At 34.5% G+C, this 21582-nt stretch overlaps 2 protein-coding genes across 4 annotated transcripts; both read right to left on the bottom strand.

Annotated features, from left to right (window-relative positions):
* Positions 1–7486: 7486 nt before the first annotated feature.
* Positions 7487–9635, bottom strand: LOC115983168. 3 transcript variants are annotated; one of them, XM_031105802.1, is made up of 2 exons: positions 9419–9635; positions 7487–9055 (listed from the first exon to the last, which is right to left on the bottom strand). In XM_031105802.1, exon 2 carries the CDS (start codon positions 9011–9013, stop codon positions 7595–7597), a length of 1419 nt encoding a protein of 472 aa, XP_030961662.1. In that variant the 5' UTR covers positions 9014–9055; positions 9419–9635; the 3' UTR covers positions 7487–7594. The 3 variants fall into 3 exon arrangements, with proteins under 3 accessions (XP_030961662.1, XP_030961663.1, XP_030961660.1); XM_031105803.1 differs by having other exon boundaries at positions 7487–9052; XM_031105800.1 differs by having other exon boundaries at positions 7487–9635.
* Positions 9636–12295: 2660 nt separating this feature from the next.
* On the bottom strand, positions 12296–13539 carry LOC115983169 (RING-H2 finger protein ATL68-like). Its single transcript, XM_031105804.1, has one exon. It carries the CDS (start codon positions 13346–13348, stop codon positions 12746–12748), a length of 603 nt encoding a protein of 200 aa, XP_030961664.1. The 5' UTR covers positions 13349–13539; the 3' UTR covers positions 12296–12745.
* Between the last annotated feature and the right edge of the window lie 8043 nt (positions 13540–21582).

The raw sequence follows: 21582 nt of genomic DNA, 5'->3' as shown, positions 1-21582 counted from the left end.
AGGAAGATCAAGAAGTCCTACTAATTCTTGGCCGACCATTCTTGGCTACGGGAAGGGCTTTGATTGATGTTCAAAAGGGTGAGTTAACATTGAGAGTGAACAAGGAAGAGGTTATGTTCAACATCTACCAAGCCATGAGATTTCCAGAAGATCCAAGCACTTGTTTTCGGGTAGATGTCATTGAGCAATGTGTAGTAGAAGCCTTTCAAGAAGATGTGCTAGCAGATCACCTAGAACGATGTACCACCACTTCATCTCATACTCATGATTTTAATAACTCTGCTGTTTGTGAATCTGATCTACCTTTTGTTAGTGAAGAATTTCTCCACTATGTATTTGCCTTGGGAGCATTGCAACAGGTTAAATCATTGAGCAATGAAGTGGAGAGGCTAGAATCGATGGTAGCAAAAACAGATTCTGTAATCTCTACAAAAAAAGTGCAGCAAACTACAACTCCAGAGTTAAAGCAATTGCCTGAGCATCTTCGCTATGCATTCTTGGGTGATAGTTACACCTTTCCAGTGATTGTTGCGGCATCACTTACACCCGAAGAAGAGGAAAAGTTGCTACGTGTGTTAAGGGAGCATAGAACAGCCTTGGGATGGACTATCTCTGACATAAAAGGTATAAGTCCGTCCATTTGCATGCACAAGATTTTAATGGAGGAACTACATACCGTCAATTGAACCCCAAAGAAGATTAAATCCAGCAATGTAGGAAGTTGTGAGAGCTGAAATTTTGAAGCTCCTCAATGCTGGAATTATTTATGCTATTTCAGATAGCTCATGGGTAAGTCCAGTGCAGGTTGTACCAAAAAAGGATGGAATGACAGTGGTGAAAAATGACAACAATGAGTTTATTCCTACAAGAACAGTCACGAGTTGGCGTGTATGTATGGATTACCGCAAGTTGAACAAAGCAACAAGGAAGGATCATTTTCCACTTCCCTTCATTGATCAATTGTTGGATTGATTGGCTGGGTATTCCTACTATTGCTTCTTAGATGGTTATTCGGGGTATAACCAGATTGCCATAGCCCCTGAAGATCAGGAGAAAAATACATTCACATGCCCCTACGGAACATTTGCTTTTAGAAGGATGCCATTTGGATTATGCAATGCCCCAGTAACATTTCAACGTTACATGATGGCTATCTTTTCTGATATGGTGGAAGATATAATGGAAATTTTCATGGATGACTTTTTAGTTTATGGTACATCTTTTGATCATTGTTTGCATAATTTAGCTCTTGTTTTGCAGAGATGTGAAGATAAAAATCTTGTCCTAAACTGGGAGAAGTGTCATTTCATGGTTCAAGAAGGGATTGTGCTTGGCCATAAAGTGTCATCTAAAGGAATTGAGGTTGATCGAGCTAAAATTGCAACCACAGAAAAACTACCACCTCCAAGGAATGTGAAGGGAATCATAAGCTTTTTGGGACATGTGGGATTTTATAGAAGATTTATAAAGGATTTTTCTAAACTCTCTAAACCTTTATGTAATCTTCTTGAAAAAAATTCTGCATTTGACTTTGATGATGTTTATTTGCAGGCCTTTAATGCAATCAAGGAGAAACTGATTTCATCACCAGTCATGATTGTACCTGATTGGAGTCAACCTTTTGAAGTCATGTGTGATGCAAGTGACTTTGCAATTGGAGCAGTGTTAGGACAAAAGCGAGACAAACTGTTTAGGGCCATATACTATGCAAGTCGGACATTGAATGAAGCTCAATTGAATTATACAACAACTGAGAAAGAGATGCTTGCTGTGGTGTTTGCTTGTGACAAATTTCGGTTTTACCTCATTGGTACAAAGGTGATAGTGTTCACTGATCATGCAGCACTTCGTTATTTGTTTGGCAAGAAGGATGCTAAGCCTAGGCTGATTCGTTGGATCCTTCTTCTTCAAGAATTTGATTTGGAAGTTCGAGATAAGAAAGGAAGTGAAAATTTAGTTGTTGACCATCTCTCTCGGTTGGAGCAAGAGGAAGTAAGTCCAGATTTAGTGATCCAAGAAGCATTCCCTGATGAGCAGTTGTTTGCATGTAAGATCAAGCTTCCTTGGTATGCTGATATTGTAAACTACCTAGCTTGTAAGGTATTGCCACCAGATCTTACTTATCACCAACGTAAGAAGTTTTTGCATGATGTGAAATATTATCTTTGGGATAAGCCTTTGCTTTTCAAAAGATGCCTTGATCAAATCATCCGAAGATGTGTGCCAGAAGAGGAGATGCAAGCCATTCTCCATCATTGCCATTCCTCATCATATGGAGGACATTTTGGAGTAACACGAACAACAGCTAAGTTACTTCAAAGTGGTTTCTTTTGGCCTTCTATTTTTCGTGATGGTTTTACTTTTGTGAAAACTTGTGATCGGTGCCAACATATGGGAAATGTTTCAAGGCGTTAGGAACTACCATTGAAAAATATCTTAGAGGTTGAGTTATTTGATGTTTGGAGAATTGATTTTATGGGTCCTTTTCCTCCATCTTTTGGCTTTGTTTATATCTTAGATGGATGAGTTCCGGAACGATGCTTATGAAAATGCAAAGATCTACAAAGAACGGAGAAAAAAGTGGCATGACAAACAAATTCTTAAGCGTGAGTTTGCTCTAGGATAGCAGGTTTTACTCTTCAATTCACGACTAAAACTCTTCCCAGGCAAGTTAAGATCAAGATGGATAGGTCCTTATACAATTGACAGAGTTTCATCTTTTGGAGCAATAGACTTGAAGGACAAGGCAGGGCACATATTCAGAGTTAACGGACAGAGATTGAAGCACTATTATGGAGAACAAGTGGAGAGGAATTGTGCATTTATTCCTCTTGGAGATCCTAATTGATGAAGATTGAAAAAGTCTGGCTGTAGACTATAAAACAAGCACTTATGGGAGGCAGCCCATAAAACTTTCTTTTATTCTTTTATTATTTTTTTATTCTTATCATTATTTTATTTTATTATTATTTATTTGAATAATTTGGATTTTGATGCTAGTTTATTTTGCAGGAATAAAGAACTGAGAAGGGAGGTCGCTGAATTGAAAGAGAGGTGGCTGAAAATAAAACTAGGGAAGTTCCTTTCCTTTCTTCAATCTTTCTCACTTTTGAATTACAATGAGGACATTGTTTGGTTTGGGTTTGGGGGTGTAAACTCCTATAGTCTTGAGTTGTTGGATTCTCTTATCAAGCATGTATTTGAGTATGATTGAGTTCTCTATGACTCTGAAATTTGTGATTAAGGATGGTTTTGAGAAAAAATTTCAAAAAAATTGCTATTATGTCAGGCAGAGTTTTGTGGGTACTTTGATTAAATCTTTGTCCTTGAAAATAATTGAGCACATAGTCAATTTTTCTTTACTCCATTTTGCTTATAAAGAGAAGGAGTTGAATTAACTGGGTCAGGGAAGTTCAATCTTGCTTTGCTCTAGAATTCATTGATGGATCCTTGAGGCGAAATCCTAGTTGATACCAAATATTAGAGAAAGGATCTAGGCAATTTTTTGTCACAACCAAAAGAGCTTTCCCAGCCGTCCTGATTATCACGCCATCATTTCATGGTGTATTTCCATAATCAACCCCCTTGAGCCTTATTTTACATAAGCCTTTATTTGTTCTTTTAACTACATAAACCATTCCCGTTCTAAGCCTGAAAAACAATGAATTTACCTTACATTTTGAGAAAATACTTTGGTGGAAATTTGCATTTAAAGAGAAAGTGAAAGGCAAGAATCGGAAAAGGGTTAAAGTGGTTGAAAATTTGAAAAGGCTACAGGTGTCAAATTCATATAAAAAAAAAAAAAAATTCACTCCACTTTTGAGTATAGCAGTAATATTGTCATCATATGAGCATATTGTCGAGAAAGAGCTATGGTGTGAATTCTGTGGATATCTTTTTTATTGTTCTTTCTACCAAGTATTTTCCCAGTTTGCTTTGATTTTCCATATCCAATTCTTTCTTAACCCTCACCCTGTGGCCTGTCATTACAACCTTGATTAAAGACCTTTTGATCTCTAATTTTGGTGTTTGATTACATTAGTGGAGAGGATTTCTGAAAATTGGAATTTGGGGTTAAGTTTTGAGAGAATTCTTCTGATTTCAGTTGTTCTACTGTTATTTGAATTTGCTGGTGGTTTGGAGTTAAATTGACTATTTCACACACACTCAAGGACTTAGCTTTAGGTTGAAGTAAATGCTTAACTCTTGCTTGACAAATTGCTAAATTTTTGATTGATTTTCCTGCCATCTTTGATGTTAAAAGAGTAAGTTACTAGTGTTGAAATCTACATTCAGATCATGGCTTGGTGAGTGATGATATTACTCTATGGGGTCTAGCTAATAGTGTCTATAGTTGTCTTTTATTTTATTTTCTTTTTGTTTGAGGACAAACAAAGTTCTAAGTTTGGGGGTGTTTGATGACTTGCATAATTGAGTGTAATTTATCACTTCTCAACTTTAAACTTTAGTCTAATTTTATTTATTTTGTTGATTTTAGACTTGATTTTTGTTATTTAAATTTTATTCCAGATTTGAAGAAAATAAAGATTTATTCAAATAAAAGAAATGTGAAGTATCTAAAGAGAATATTTTTGGCCTTGGAAGTTGGCAAGAAAAAGAGAATGAGGCGCTGAAAAAGAAAGAAGAAAAGGAGGCGCTGAACAAAAAGAAAAGGTGCGTTGAAAACAGAACCAACAAAAAGAAAAAAAAGGCTGAAACAGTGGTGTGGGCTGAACTGAAAAAGGTTTTGGGCCGAAGCAAAAATGTTCTGAGCTGAAAAAAATGTTTTTGGGCTGAAGAGAGAATTGTTTTGGGCTGAAAAAAAGGGCACACGTGAACTGAAAAGAAAAGAAAGGCAGGAAGAAAAGAAACAAAAGGGGTGCGTTGAAAACAGAAGGAGAAAAAAAAAAGAAAAAAAGAAAAGACACTGAAACAAGAAGAAAAGAAGGAGAAAAGAAGAAGGGGTGCTGAACTGAACAGAGGCTGAATGAGATCTATTGAGCATTCTTTTTCTTTCGAATCTTTTCAGAAAAATGATGGTGAATTCGTTTATGTTGAATTTGATTTTTAGCATGAACTAAATTTTCTTTATTCTAGGAAAACGATGTAATCTAGTTCCGAACTATGCTTGCTTTTCTATGTTAATTTGAACAATTTCGCTTCATGTTTGTCTGATTTATTCTAAGCTTATTGCTTCTAATTAACTGGCCATTAATTAGATGATTTTAATCTTGTGATTTGCTGTCGAAAGAGAGAATTAAAGGATAGATCTTGAATATTTCAGCATAGGTAAATATAGAGATTGAAAGACTTGTATGACCCTATGTAGTATTAAAATCGTTGGTCTTAATGCTTTCTTGTTTTATTAAATTGCATACTCTTGTGTAAAATGATGAACAAGAATGTTTCCAATTGACTGTCGAAAGAGGCTTTTGGATGAGTTTGGAGATTGCTAACAAATAGAGAGAATTAAATTCAATTAGCTAGATGAGTAAAGCATAGTGAGGAATTAGGTGAAATCGATTTCCTAGAAGTTTTCTTCCCATCAAATTGATTTTTGAGCAACATCTCCTTTTTCCTTTGCGTATTTTCTTTAATTTGATTTTATTTTAAATTCCAACTACAAAAACTTTAGTGACTTCTCTAGATAAAATCAAGATTAGCATAATTTTGGTATTTGTCAAAAGTAAGTTACCAATCCCTGAGGACGATACTCTGCTCATCACTTTACTATAAAACTACGATACTGTGCATTTGCAGTTTTGCACCGATCACTAGAGTATAACTTTGTGATAAATTTTAGTCAATTAATTACTTGAAAAGATAAAAATTGGTAGATTGTTTAATCTTTGGTCCCAGAAGAAAATCCAACTCATTCACTCACTTGGAAGCATTGGAATATCTCTTGTATTTTTTTTTTTAAAAATAAAAAATACTTCACAGAAAATCGCTGAGGGTGTGATGATAATAAATTATGTAGAGAAAATTTAGGTATGAAACATTACATTCCTCAACTAAATTTAAACACATGGCTGTAATATTTTTTTTAGTTGAACACATGGTTATACTAAATTTAATTGTCTTTGAAAAAGAAGCATTTAATTTGAAAATTTGTATGACACTTAAGATATTGTATCTAAATTTTGTTTATCTCTGCATCAATCGTTTCTCTCCCTCTCTCTTGATAATTCTAAGATTACAACGAGGGAGTTAAGATTTGAACATTTGATGTCTTCATTGAAAACATCCAAAATATGCCAATTAATCTCTCTCTCTCTCTCTCTCTCTATTATAATAATGGAGGAGGGTGATTTGATTTTTTTTTTCTCTAAGAATACTAAATATTTTTAACACACACACAGGGAAAGGGGAGAGGTTTTTTAAAGAAATTTACTGTGGTGTATATCTAAAAGGGCCTGTGATTCGAAACTTGATTCTCTTTATAAAGGAGAATAGATAATATTATTATATTACGAGACTTTTAATGCAAATATTAATTGTAAAAAAAAAGAAGAAGTAGAAATTAATAGTCCCTAAGTTTGAACCATCATCACACTGTCCTTTTTGAGGTTCAAGATGCACAACATACCAAGACCTTAAGTAATGAGTGATGACTATGGTTGGTAAGCACATATAAAGTATGGATGGTGGAATTAAAATCACTTTCCATACAGGCCCCATGCTAGGCTAGAGCACATTAAAACAGATCACTAGGAAGCAAATTTTAAAAAGAGCACAAGACCTCTGAAAATGCCACGAGATCCCTCTCCCTTTGGATTCTAATACTTTTGTTGACAGTTGAAAAAAAGTACATGTTTCTAAACCCAATTTTTAAATGGCATCATGCAAGTATAGTCGATTAGATGAGTAATTCAGGCAGATGAGGGTAAAATTGGATGGGGCCATAGAGGCCTTAAAAGGGGCCTAAGGGAAGGCCTCTGTAGCAGAAGGTCATTGGAATTGGGCCAAAATATAATTGGTGAGGAATTTTTAATTAGCTGGGCCGATGGCAGGCTAGAGCACCGTACTGGCCCTACTAGGACAAAGGATTTTGGTGATTTGGTTCGTCCTCGCTTTTAAAGGACAAGGACTGTTTGGTACATGTGTTTAAATATATGTTTTTAATTTTTAAACAACATTACACGTATTTTTACACAATTTTTCATCCATACGTATTTCCAAAAAAATACAAATAATGTTACTAGAACAACATTATCAAACGAACCCTAACTCTTTTGAAATTTGAAACAACATTGACTTTTTTGTTTGTTTGTTTTGTTTTTTCTATAAATTAAAAAAAAATAAAAAAACAATAAGATCTTGAATCAATAACATTCGCTAAATGATGATTGTTTTTTATTATCATGTTAAGACATTAATTATTTTGTGTAGACGAAATTCAAACTCATGTCCTCTTATTTGATAATAATAAGCTTTACTAAGCTAACTAAAATCCACGAAACAATTTGAGTTTTAAATGCTTACTACCATAAACCATTCAAGTATATGAAAATTATGGTTATGAGATCTATAAATGAAAAATTGTACAATTATCATGACAAAATAGGATGTAAAATACTCCAACAGGTAATTATCAGAATGGCCGAGGCGGCTTCTCTAATACAGCTGAAAAGAACACCTCTCTGTCATCTTTATCTAGCTTTGGAACGACAACCCATTTATGCTTCTTATACCTTAGCATCTTGAAAGCTTTCAAATAATCATCCAAATCCTCTTTCAAACAGAAAAAGCTGTCAACCCATAGCAAACCCCCAGGCCTTAAAACTCTATCCCAATCATACAATATGAAGTCTAGGAGCACATAATCAATCCAACCATCGAGAAATCTGGTTGTGTGAATCAAATCTAGAGTATTATCAAAGAATGGGAGCCGTTGATTTATTGTCAGGTAGAGAGGGACAAGTCCTCGAAGAGCTATCATTTCATTGAAGGGTGCCCCTAGATTGATAGTTGCTGAGACTACTGTTACATTGAACTCCCTCATCCTAGCCGCAAAAGTCCCGGTTCCAACACTGAAATCCAATCCAATTCTGATCTCCCCTGGCTTAATACCAAGCACTTCCGGTATAAGGAAATCTGCAGTCAGGTTTGAATTCAGGACTATATTTACTTGTTGAATCCATCTGGGCATTTCATGATATGAAAGGTTGAAGCAATCAGCACATTTGAAGAATCCTTTGCCAGTGGAATTGTTGGCCAAGCAATTGAAATTCTTGCATCGATACTGACTCCATCGAATATTTCTATTGTCAGGGAGCTTCCACATGGACTCGTTAATGGGGAACGGCTTGTAATATAGTTGTGGAGCTCTTGAGAAGCATCTTCTCCTTGGTAATGGATCGCAGCCATGAACCATGAGCTTTTGAGCTAGTTTCCAATCATCATTGCAGATTTCTTCAATATCATAATTCATGTATTCTTCGAGCTCTTTCTTCATAGCAAAACAAGCATGACCAATGCTAGTGAAAGTTCCATTTGCTCCCATGAAGTTCTGTTTTCCTAGTCTGTTGGGCTTCATCTTGACGTACTTACGAATCTCTTCAATGAAGAAATAATCAGAAAATTCATTGGATTGTTGCTTTAGAGGATGTGCACTACTGTTTTCACTCTTCTGCTTATAAGTTTTTTCATTCAATGGCAAAGATGCCTGTACTGACTCAATAAGCCTTAAGATATCAGCTAGAAATGCAGTGTGTCTCAATAGAGATGCTGGTGAGGATGATTCGGTGGGCATATCTCTCATCATAATCAATTCCTGTTGAATTTTTTGAATGACAGTTTGGATGGTAATTCTAACTTCACTTCCACTTCCATCATGGCTCTCAGGGTTAAGGTGGTTGATGAAAGTATTAGTAACAAGAAGTGATCTGAGAGAGTAGAATTTGGATAAACTGGCAACAGAGATAAGAATAATAAAGGTAGCCAATACAAAGATTGGCCTGTGAGCCACTCTGCATGTTCCTAACTTTGTAAAAACATTTGGTTTTCGCATTGTTGTTCTTCCAGGATTGAATTTGAAAATTCTTGGGTTCTTCTGAGAAGAAAGAACAGCAGCGGCAGTCATAACTCTAGAAAATCATGAATATAATGAAATTCACATGAATTTGTTCTAAAACTCTCATCTCAGATTTAGAAATGACATAAGCTCAAAAAGTAGTATGATAAGTAATTAATTCTTGTATCTATCAAAATTCTTGTATTAGGTGACTTGCAATTTATTGATGTGGAGTATCACATCACATCAACTGTATTTTACTCAATAAGAAGATGCTTTAACATGTTCAAATTATAAAAACTCAAATGATCTTTACACCAATAAATCATAAACAATGAAACTATAAAATCAGGATTCAGATTGAGAGTCATAGAAATGGGCAAAAAGGCATATAGAAATTACCTGGGACTGAAATCTGAAGATGAGGGAATTGGAGGAATGGTACCTGGAAAAATGGCAAATAGAAGTACCTGACACTGGAAGCTAAAAGCTTTGGCTGGAAGAGAAGAGTAGGAAGGGTTGATCTTGAGTATTGACCAAGTTTTGCAGTTTAATTGTTGCTGAAGAAATGGGGACTGAAGCATATTGAGATCAGATTAGATCAGATCAGAGTCTGGAGTTTTACGTACTTTCTTATTGGTAATATTATTTTGGTTTTAGTGTCCGTTTAGAATAGTTTATTTAATTGAAATTAAATTTTTTTTAACTGAAAGTGTAGAAAAAATGTTAAAAAATAAGTTGAATAGTAAAGTGAAACCCATGAATAGTATTAAAAAGTGCAGTGAAATCTATAATAATATCAAAAAGTGCAATAAAACCTATGAATAGTAGCAAAAATAAGTTAAAGTGCCTGTTAAGGAAATTTTTCAAGCACTTGGAGTGGTTTATTTGAAGTGCCTACTTTGTAGTACTTTTAAGTGAGTACTTTGTAGTACTTTTAAGATAGCTCATCATCCCCTTCAATCCAATACTTCATAATTTTTACATCACCGTGTACCATACTCCAATGCACCCTGTTCTTTCTTTTTATATTATGTTAAACTGAATTAATATATAGACGTTAAAAGAAAGATAGTACCTCATCCTCGTGGTCCTACCGTCCTAGCATAAAAACAAACAAAACTCTCATGTATATATGTATAGCTGGTGAGACTTTTAACTCATACACGTGCATGAGAGAGACATTACACAAGAAGATACTACCTCTACCTCCCCTCCCTCCTTTTGACAGTGTTTTTTTATTAGTGGGGGACCAACCAAACGACCTGTTTCAATGGAGGAAGAAAGAGGGGGAACAGAATAATGTTAGCTAAAAATTGGTTAAAAATAGGTTAATTTTGAGCCAAATTTACTTTATTCTACTCCACCCTCTTTTCCTTTTTCTCAATCCAAACAGACCATTGGAATTTCTGCAAAACTTCAAAAAGGCTAAATTATTCATAATGTTATGTTGGGGGTTAGTTTAACTAATTGATAATTGATTTTGAGTTTGATACACCATATTCATATGTCACACAGCTGCAGGGCAATCCTTAGTCTAAATAGGATCTTGAGTCTACTTCAAAAGGCTATTTTTGCAAAGTGCATGACTCGAATCCGACAACTCCTAGACTTGCAGGTGTAACTAAATCCAAAACTCCTATCAACACGCCACGCCCCAAGGGGTGCTTGAAAAGTCTTATTAGTTGGAAGGTAAAATAGAAACATCATTGTATATTCTATAATCCTACACAAAGTTTGACCAGTGCTATTTTTGGCTATAAGCTTATAAAATAACTGTAGCTTGCAGATTAGCAAAGCAACCGTACCTCAAGAAAAAAAAAAAAAAAGAAACAAGAAACAAAATTGTGGCACAAGGCTACCATACAATCCGGCTAGTAAACTAGTTGTATTAAAAAAAATCTTAAACTTTTTTTTTTTCTTGGTTACATATGTAGAGGTTATAGGCCCAAAAGTACGTATCTGTAAAGTATATTGGTAAATGGATAATTGAAGTCTGATCATGATTAACTAAGAAGATAGTCCGAGGACGAATACTCCCTTGGCCAAGCAAGGCCGAGGTCAGAAGGTACGGTTTGATACCAAGAGCAACGTCCCAGACGATCCCACTGATGAGGATAAGTATCCAGAAGGAATAAGACAAAAGGAGGCCATGAAATATCTCAAGAGAAAGCTGCTACCATCACATTAAATGCTCTGCAGCAAAATCTCTAACCACATTAATGTAGAAGTGATACCTGAATAGAGGTTTCAACCTTACAGCTACTACACAAAGACTTTAGGAAGGTGTTGATGGGACAAAAATCAACACCAAATGTCTGGTCTACACATGGAAGGTAAGGACGAAAGGAGAAGAAAGTATAAAGGAAGAAGGGGGCAATGATCGAGGGGGATTGAAAAAAAAAAAAAACTGTAATAATCAAAAACCAAAGTTGTAATCAAACTTGTGAGAAATATATAAGAACTGATCTTCTTGGACCTTGCTGAGGATGATTTTCTTTACTTTAAATCAATATATCTTCGTGTTCTTATCATTGGAGCCTACTTTATTGGTTGTTCAACTCATTTTAGCCAAGTTTTCCAACTCACTTTCTATAAATTCATTGTTTTGGACTTGTTAGACCTAAGTCCATCCATTTTTTGGACCAGGATCTCAAACCCAGTCCTTACAACATCCATAATCGAGTTTAGAGATTTAATCTCCGTCAGAAACACCAAATATTGTCAACCAATTGAATTATGAATTTTTTTTTAAGCATTTAGAAGTTTATTTATTTGAGGATGTTCTTGAGATTTTTGATTTTGATCAACTAAATACCTATTAATATATTGTGATGCCATTGGTGTTCAAATCTCTACTCTCCAATATATAATTAAATTATTAAAAAAAAATTATATTGTGAAATTTATTATGATAATTAATAAATACTTGAAAGTTGAAACCAAGAAACTAACAAAATAAATCATTATATGAAATACCCAATCGCTCCTCCATGTATCTTGTTACATCAAAGACCAGTAGATATCCCAGTGTCCATTTTGCGTAGAAACTAGAAAGTAGCAATATCTATTCTGTTGTAATTGTGAATCCAACATAATGGAATTAAAAAAAGAAGAAAAGAAAAAAAAGAATAGGATTTCCGAATAACAACCCAAAATGAACGACTTCCAGTGAATTAATCACAATGAAAGCAGATGAAAGTTCAAATAGTAAAAAGAAACTTAAAATTTACAAATTGTAAGAATTTCATTCCATTCAAGGATAGTAATGCACTGAACTAATGTAACAAACAATTTGTCGCAATTCTCACTAATTCAAAATCAAACAGGAACTCCATACTCCGCAATTGTCACAGACAATCACTAATACTGAATCAAACATGTCTTGTAAGTTTACAACCCAAGCAATTTGGTTAAATTCCAGAACTCAAACACCCATGCGAAGCACTAACACCCCAACTGTTCCATTAGATTAAAGATAGTCACGAGTTTATGAATTTTCCATTTCCCTCTCTAATTTAACCGAAAACCATAACAATTTAATAAATAAATTAAAAAAAAAAAAAAGAAACAGAAATTTTGATCAAAACCCAATACTCCTACCTACCCAAAAAATATACATTTACCCCCCACAAACAACCATCCAAAGTCCAATAACACACAAAACAAAACAAAACAAAACAAAACCCCAATCCACCCAACACCCAAATGAAAGCAACCTAAAATCCATCACCTCCTCCGCCTCCGATCCGCGGCGTACTGCGACAGCGGCACGACTTCAGAAAGCGGCGTCGACAGCGGCGTTGGCAGCGGCGAGTTTCGACAAACCGGGCACGACCCATTTAGCTTCAACCAAGCATCGATGCACAGCAAGTGAAAGTAGTGGCGACACTCAGGCATCATCCTCAGCATCTCGGCTTCCTTGTACTCGCACAAACAGATCGAACACGTCGTGTTATTACTATTACCGCCAACACTCCTAGTGTACTGAAACTTGGGGTACGAATTAATTACATTCTGGTCGAGCCCAACGACGGCGTTTTCATCGTCGCGTTGGTCTTCGTCTTCATCCTCGGCGACAAAGATTATGCGAGGGACAATAATACCTTCTTCGTTGATGTTGTTGGTGTTGTTGTTGTTGTTGCTATTGTTGTGGTGGTTTTGAGAGCGGCGAGAGCGAGAGACACGGCAGCAGAGGTAGGAGGAGAGGAGGAGAGCAGAGAGTAGTACGAGGAAGCCGAGAGCGATGGCGATGGCGTAGCCGAGGCCGAGGTTGGTGAGGTAGTTTGTGGTAGTTGGGGGAGTGATGCTGGTGTAAGTGGAGGTGGACATTGGGAGAGGAAAGGAAGAGGAAGAAGAGATTTATTAGCCATTTGTGAGGGTGAAAAAAAGAGGGGAATTAGGGGTGAGATTTTTTTTTGGGAAGGATGGGTGGGTGAGTATTCCAGCTGCTGCATTTAATTCTCTTTAGGGTTGGGGAACGCAAGAGGACTATAGTCTATAACGAGCATTTATTTTTCTTTTCTTTTGGGGACTGAGGAGGGGGGAAGTTTTTTTATTTTTTATTTTTTTATCTTGTCTTTGTGGGCTTAGGCTTATTAAGAGATGCTCAACTTCGTTTTTGGTACTTCTTAGAGCATCCATAGAAGTAGAATTATATTTTTAACTATTTAGCATTACAAAAAAATATTTTATTTATTTTACTTATTTATTTTACAAAATATCTAACAGCAGTGAATTTATTTTAGTTTTTAATACAATAAAATAATATAAAACATCACAATAAAATAATATATCTATTTTGAATAGACACAAAAAGATTCAAAGAACACAACCGCCCACAACCATTGCCAAAAATCCAAATTAGCCAAAAACTAACACACAAATCAACCATCAACATAGAGACGGAGAAACCCACGAAACCATCAACCACAAAAACAAAGAAACCGAGCCACCATTCATCAACCATCAACAAACCCCATTCATCAATCATCAACAAAATCAAAACCCATTCATCAAAAAAAAAAAAAAAAAAAAAATGGAACCCATCAACATAAAACCCAGTCATGGTGACAACGTACAACGTCGTTTTGTCAATCACGGCAACAAAATCAAAACCCAGCACCGGCGATCATGGGTCTTGGTGTTTGAGACGGAGAAAGATTGAGAGACAGAGTAGAGGAAAAATGAGATAGCAGAGAGATAGGGGCAGAGAATGAAGAGATCAATCGGCGTTGTCGGCTCTGGGCAGGGACTTGGGTTGGTGATGAGTGGAGGAATTGAACCTTGCAACGGGAAGAAATGAAGAGTGTGAGGACCGATTAAGGGGAGAGAGGAGCAACAGGTAGAAATGGGGAAGGAGGAGAAAGAAAAAGAAAAAAATATTCTAACCATCGGTGTGAACACAAAATAAAATAATATATATATATATATATATTTTTTTTTAACCTTTGAGCTATAGTGCACAGTTATCTTTAGCTGTACACTATAACTGAGAAGCCAAATTTTTTGGCTATAGCTCCATTGCTGCAGCTCCAATTTTAAGTATTAGTGGTGCTAAAAATAACAATATAGTTATTTAGCACCACTATTGCTAATGCTCTTACTAGTAATACTATTCAATGGAATTGGTAAATGGACTATAGATGATTTGACTTATTTGACTCCTAAATCCTAAGTTTTCAAGTGCCCTAAGCACAACAGTTATAGCCTGTTTAGATTGAGAGGGGGGGGGGGGGAGAGTAAAGTTGATAGGAAATTAGCTTAATTTTCTGGCAACTTTATTATACTCATATTCTCTTTCCTCAATCCAAATGGACTCTTAGCCTTTGTTTGGAAGGTGAGAATGGAATGGTTATGAGAAAACACTTATTCCTTCATTTTTCCTGAAAACCTCAAATTTTTGTTCCCCCTAAAATTGGGATGAATGGGAGGGAACGAACTTAGGTTTAATGATTTTTTATTTTATTTATTTATTTTTTAACTCCTAAAATACCCCTTCAATCTCAACCCTTTTTACATATCATGACACATTTTTTTCTCAACTAGCCGTAATATATATATATATATATATATATATATATATGGGGGATAGTAGTCACAAGGTTGGAAGTAGGAAAGGAAAGATAGGAAAAAGAAAAAGAAAAAGAAAAAGAGATGATCTCTACGAAAGGGACATCCCCCCTTTATAGGCAAAATAAAACACTATTTAAGTAGTGAATAGTGAATAGTGAACAGTAAAACAGCTTTAATAGGGAATCAAAATAGCTTTAACTTTAGCAAGGAATCTGGAGCTTTTGAGCAGTTTTTAGCCGGAGCAGTAGTTTTGGCTACTTGTGCCGACAGTGCTAATTGTCCCTTAAATCTGGCGTGGAAGCTTCATCATGGCCAAATAACTCCTGATTGTAGGGGTAATAAGGCTTAGTATTAGCAACAAAGACTTCTGAGGATGCCACTGAGTTTTCGCCTTCTTCTTCCTCTTCTAAGTTAGCATTTGCAACAGCTTCTTCCTCATCCTTCCACTGCTGTTTGAGGAGGGCAATTAGGGTTGTTTTGCTGAGACCATCAAAAGAAGACTTCTTCTTTTTGGTCTTAGCAGAAGGTTTAGCAGACTTAGTAGTGGATGTGGTAGCAGGTGCATTTGTTGTGAGTTGAGGTACAGCTGTTTGCACTGGAGATTGGGCTTTAGCATAGGAAATTTCATTAGCAGCTGGGAATTCCCGGGTAACATTGTCAATTACATTTTGGGTGTGGGAAAACTTATCCCACCACTTAACATACCAATGGCGAGTAAGAACATCACCTTCTTTAACATATTGCCATTTCAAAATCCAAGGGACCTTGTATTTTTTAACAAAATGGAGTGAAGCTAGAAACTTAGCACCATGAGAATCAACTTTAAAAACACTTGCAAAATACTTGAAGGAACCTATCAGTGGTCCTGGAAATATTTCAGTAACAGGGCCAAATTGGGTCCACCAACGGCTGAACCAAAGAGGCAAATGAGCATTGAAATTTTTATCAAAATTAACAAACCAAGAATGGGTCATATTGTCATCTTGGTGAAGCATGAATCTAAACCAAGTAGTGGTATAATCATGATAGGTATAAGGAATAGGAGAATTTGGTAACATTTTAGTGGCGGCAGGGCTGTAGCCCCACTTCTCTTCAAAAATAATATCAAGTAGTAAAACATTGTGGTAAATAATTATTGAAGGATTGACTTTATTAGGTATGGGTTTAATAAGGATTGATTTCTCAAAATGCTGGATAGTAGAGTAATATCTTAAATCTTTCTCACCATGCTCAAGAATCCAATGGAAATTCCGAGAAAAGTAACTTTTAGCAAGTTTCAAAGTACCACTAATAGAAGCTTTATTGGGCTTAATAGAAAATAGGTTTTGGTACTATTGCTTTGAAACATACTAAGAAGCATTGGGATTTTTAGAAAAAGCAGCCTAAACAAGTTGGTTAACAAGGGTTAAAGCATATGAGTCATAAGAAGATGCTAAAATAGAAGAGTAGTTTGGTTTAGGAATGGTCCTTAAAGTGGTAAAACGGTTAGCAATATCTATGGGGAAGGCAGGTTCTGTTTTAACAAGTTGTTTAGCAGTGTCTGTAGCAGGGTGTTTGTCTTTCGATCTCCTACTTGCCATTGCGGCACTGCAGAAATTCATGAGTAAGGAAATAAGGGATAGCGTTTTGTGATCCTTTAATATATTCAATATCGAAATCAAAAACACTTAAAATAGCTTGCCATCTAGCAAAAATATGTTTCGAAGCAATATTTTCAACATCTTTTTCTATAACATATTTAGCACTTTTGCAATCAATTCGCAATAGAAACTTTTGGTTTAATAAATCACTTTGAAATTTTGAAATACATAGTACTATAGATAAAATATCCTTTTCAATAGTACTATAATTTATTTGTGCATTATTCCAAACTCCAGAATAGAATCGAACAATTTGTTCAGTTAAGTCTGGTGAAACATATTGTTTCAGAATACCTCCATAACCAATGTCAGAGGCATCAGTTTCAACAATTTTGAAAGCATTGATAGTAGGAATACCCAAACAAGGAAAAGTTTTAACATGAGACTTGATTTGTTTAATAAGGGAAGTATGAACATCTAACCAAGGTGGAGGATTACTTTGTAACCGATCAAAAAGAGGTTTGCATTGTTTCCTTAAATCCTTGTAGCAATCAGCAATATAATTCAGTAACCCAAGAAATCTTTGGAGCTGGGTCTTATCAATTTATTAGCAAATTGAATGGCTCTATCAATGGGACGAATTTGTCCTTCAGAAATATCATAACCAAGAAAATGTACTTTTGTTTGAAATAGTTTGATTTTCTTAGTAGAGACAACACGACCATTTTGTTTGATGGTTTCAAGAAATGAATACAAATGTTTCCAGTGCTCAACAATGGAGTTAGAATAAACAAGGACATCATCAATGTAAACAATGGTGAAATGACTAAATGAATTGAAGATATCATTCATAATATTTTGGAACTCACTAGGGGCATTCTTGAGACCAAAAGGCATAACATTCCACTCATAATGTCCAAAAGGAGTGGTAAAAGTAGTTTTATACTTATCATTCTCACTAATCTAGACTTGCCAAAATCCAAATTTCATATCAAATTTAGAGAATACAATTGCATCACTTAGCCTATGAACTAGGTCATTCTTATTAGGGATGGGATACCTAATCCATTCTAAGACCTTATTTATAGGCTTGTAATTAATAACTAAGCGAGGAGTTCCTCTCTCAATTTTAGCATTTTTTTTAACATAGAAAGTAGCACAAGACTAAGGGGACTTGCTATTTCTAATCAGCTTTTTCTCAAGCAAATCATGAATTTCTTTTTTATAGAATTCAACAGTTTCAGCATTCATTTGAATAGGACGAGCTTTAGTAGGAATGTTTTTCTCATTAAATTCTTTAACATAAGGCAGATTAACAATGTGTCTTTTCCTATGCTAAAAAGCACTGGGAATATCAGAACAAACATCATTAACCAAGATTTTTTGAAAATTATTGATCTTGGACTGTAATAGCTTATCAGAAAGTTGTTCAACAATCTTTTTATATCTTACTTCTTGCTTAAGAAAGTTTAGATGCTTGGTTTTGGCATGAATTAGGTTTAAAGCATTATCAATATCAATTTCAAATTTTGAAGCAAATTTAAACTTAACTTTTTGCCCAAAAGGGTCAGTAGTTATCCCATCATGTTCAGTAAGGAAGGGGTTTAAAGCATTTATAAAGGGAAGACCAAGAATCACTTTATCAGTCATGTTTTAACAAGCACAAAAGGAATCTTAAAACAAACATTTTCATGGCAAACATGAGCATTTTTTAATTCATATTTAATTTTCATTTGAGTACCATTGGCAGAAAACAGTTTTTCAGTGGATTTTTCATAATACTTGGAGGGAATCATTCCTTCCGGAATGCAATTCAAATCAGCACCAGAGTCAATCACAACAATAACATTGAATTCATATTCATGGCAAACAACAATTTTAACTTTTGAAAACCATTTTGGGGGAAGCAGATTGTTAATAAGTTTAAGCTTGTTATCAGTAGAGGCATTACCAGAAAGAGGAACCTGTTGTGTGGAAGCATCATCCTTTCCTTGCTCATTAGGTTCACTATCAATTTGTTGATCATTGAGTTGTTTATCAATTTTTAAAAGTAACAATTCTTGTTTTAGATTAAAGTTATCATTTTTAATATTTTTGAATTCATTTTTTAGCTCAATGATTTCTTCTTTAATGATAGCAATTTCATGTTGGAGCTCATTAACAGTTAATTCTTTGGATTTCTTTTTATTAAATCTTTCCAAAGTTTCATCAAGACTTATCTTTGATTTTGGTCTTTTATTAGGGTTTTCTTGAGTTTTTTAAGATATTCTTGTTTTAGCTCCAGGTTATCAATTTGACTTATCAAATTTATTAACAGGTTTTCTTGTTCTTCACTTTTGATCAGAACATTAATAGTTTTATTAGGTTTGGTGAGAACTTTAACAGTATTGCAACAGGAATATCTACAACCAATTTTAATATTAGGTGAATCAGAGGTTTTAGTAGATTGGTAATCAGAATCAGATGATGAAGAAAAGTCTTCTTCACAAGAATTAGACAAAGTAGTCGATTCAAGGATTCTAAACAAATCTTCTTGATCTTCATCATTAATGTTTAACATGTTAAGCTTATTCTTCAGATTACCAGGCTTCTGGCGACAATCTTTACTAAAGTGACGAAGTTTACCACAATTAAAACATTTTCTTTTACGAGATTTCTGCTTATCATATTTTTTTGAAACATGTTTATTTTTTGCATAAAAATCATTAGGTTTAATGAAACTTGTTCTGTATTTTTTGTGTTTTTTTATGGTTATAATTTTTGTGAATTTTATCATGATTCTTTTTCTCTTTTTGCTTGGAAAGGGAAATAGGGGGTAAACCATATTGTTCACAGAAATTACCCATTTCATATTTAGCTTTTCTACTATTTTTTAACTGTTGTTTTAGCATTTTTTGATCATTACACATGTTAATGCCAAGTTTTTTAATAGTGCTGAAAATATCACCATAAGTCAGATTATTATAATCAAAAGAATCATTTTTACCAATTAGTTCTTGTTTTACCTTATGAGCAAAGAGAGGAGGCAGTCCAGCAATAAATTTCTCTTTCCAATAAGGCTTTAAGCAATCTTTCCGAATCATGACCCTGGAAATAAAAACATCTTGGTACCATCTGTAATTAGACATAGTAGGACATCTTAAATTGTTTAAATAATCACTAATTCGAGACGATATATTGGAAGGAGTACCAACAAAGTGTTTGATAATAGTATAGATTAAGGTATTGACTCCATCGAGAATACCTCAACCAATACTTTCATCAAAGATGCGTAAACCTTCATCATCTTTTTTAACAGCCTTTTTAATGGATTCTCTAGATTCTTCTGTGAGATATTTTTCCCATCATCCACGAAGAGTTCCAGAAAAACTAGTAGTAAGCAAATCAACAATTTCAGCATGGTCTAGATCATGGTTATTCATATAGGTAGTGGCAACCATAGACATATGACCCATCTTATTAATAATTTCCTGTTCAGATAAACCATCAATATTCCATTCATAAAGCTTATCAGCAGAAATAGAAAACTGGGTTTGAAAAATTCTTTCTTCAAATTGCTTATAAGGAGGAGTGGGTTTTGAATACCAGTTTTATTGTAAAAGACATGGGATTAGGTTTTCCAACAAATCTTTTAACTTTAGGCAATTCTAAATTAGTTTTATCAGAAGCAGAGGCTGAAGAGTCAGAATATGTGCTTTCATCAAAAACAATTTCTTTTTCTTTTCTTGAAATAGCACGAGCAGTGATGGTAGAAGTATTCTGCTCAATTTTTATCTTCAAATCAGAAAGCATTTGTTCAACCTTTTCAATAGTCTTAGCCTGGGAGGTTTTTAGACTCAATTTTTTTTTACTAGGTAAATCAATCAAAGGTTTCTTAGGTTTGGAAGAAGTTGGTTTCTCAACAATTTTTTTCTTCAATACGGTCAAGTTGTTGGCCAATAATATGCAAAAAATCTATTAGTAAAATTGTTTTGTTCAATAATTTTTAAAACATGAGTATTAGCATCAGCAATTTTGAAGGGATAGGCATTTACCTCAGTCCCTTTGCAATCTATAAGAACTGTCTCAAGTGGTGGGTGGGTAGACCGAACAATGGTTTTGTCTTCTTTAACAAAATTTGACTTCTTTACTGTATTCAAATTATTTTTTGAAACATTCTTGGAAACATAGTAATTTTCAAGGAAATCAAAAAATAAAATGTGTTTTTGTAGGCTATTCATTCTTTCTTTCCATTTTCTTTTAACACGATCTTTTTCTTTTTGATAAAAAGTAGTTTGGTAGGTCTTTCTTTTGTCTTTGTTTTTTGCAGATTTAAATTCATTAAACAAAGCAACCATGTCCATTTCAAAGCTTTTGTTTAAAACTTGAAGTTGACTATCAATAATAGGAGTTTGAAAATCAGAAGCAGTTAAGGACCCAGATTCGGTCTCTTCCTCTTCTTCAATAGCATGTTTGCTATGTGTAGAAAGAGGTTTTGTTTTTGTAGAGTACTCCTTTTAGCTTTAAATTTGGTTTTTCAAAATTCTTTTGTAAAAATTCATTGAGATCTTGGTCTCTTTTTGAAATATCTTCAAATCCAGCAAAGGAATGTCTTCCTTCGTTGATCCTCAATGGTTTATTATCATGAAAACTTATTTTAACAGTTGCATCAAGATATTGTTGGATATGATCAAGATTTAACTCATCAAAAACAGTTTAGTAGGTGGATTTGGTTGAGTTTCTTGTTCCAACAACTATTCTTTGGGAAGATTAATATCTTGCCATTGAATCATTTTTGGAATTTGGACCTTAGCATCAGGAGTGGAACATTGAATTAGCATAGTTTTACCTTCAGGGTCTCTTATCCTGGCACGAGGATTAAGTTGAGTACCTAGAAGTCTATAATGAACACAATAAATGAGGGCAAAAGGC

Source organism: Quercus lobata, chromosome 4 (assembly GCF_001633185.2).
Source record: "Quercus lobata isolate SW786 chromosome 4, ValleyOak3.0 Primary Assembly, whole genome shotgun sequence".
NCBI lineage: Eukaryota > Viridiplantae > Streptophyta > Magnoliopsida > Fagales > Fagaceae > Quercus > Quercus lobata.
This window is presented reverse-complemented; position numbering and strand designations above follow the sequence as displayed.

Bases quoted from the DNA above. Each gene is read 5' to 3' on its own strand.
- LOC115983169 (XM_031105804.1), bottom strand. From the start codon at position 13,348: ATGTCCACCTCCACTTACACCAGCATCACTCCCCCAACTACCACAAAC.
- LOC115983168 (XM_031105800.1), bottom strand. From the start codon at position 9,085: ATGACTGCCGCTGCTGTTCTTTCTTCTCAGAAGAACCCAAGAATTTTC.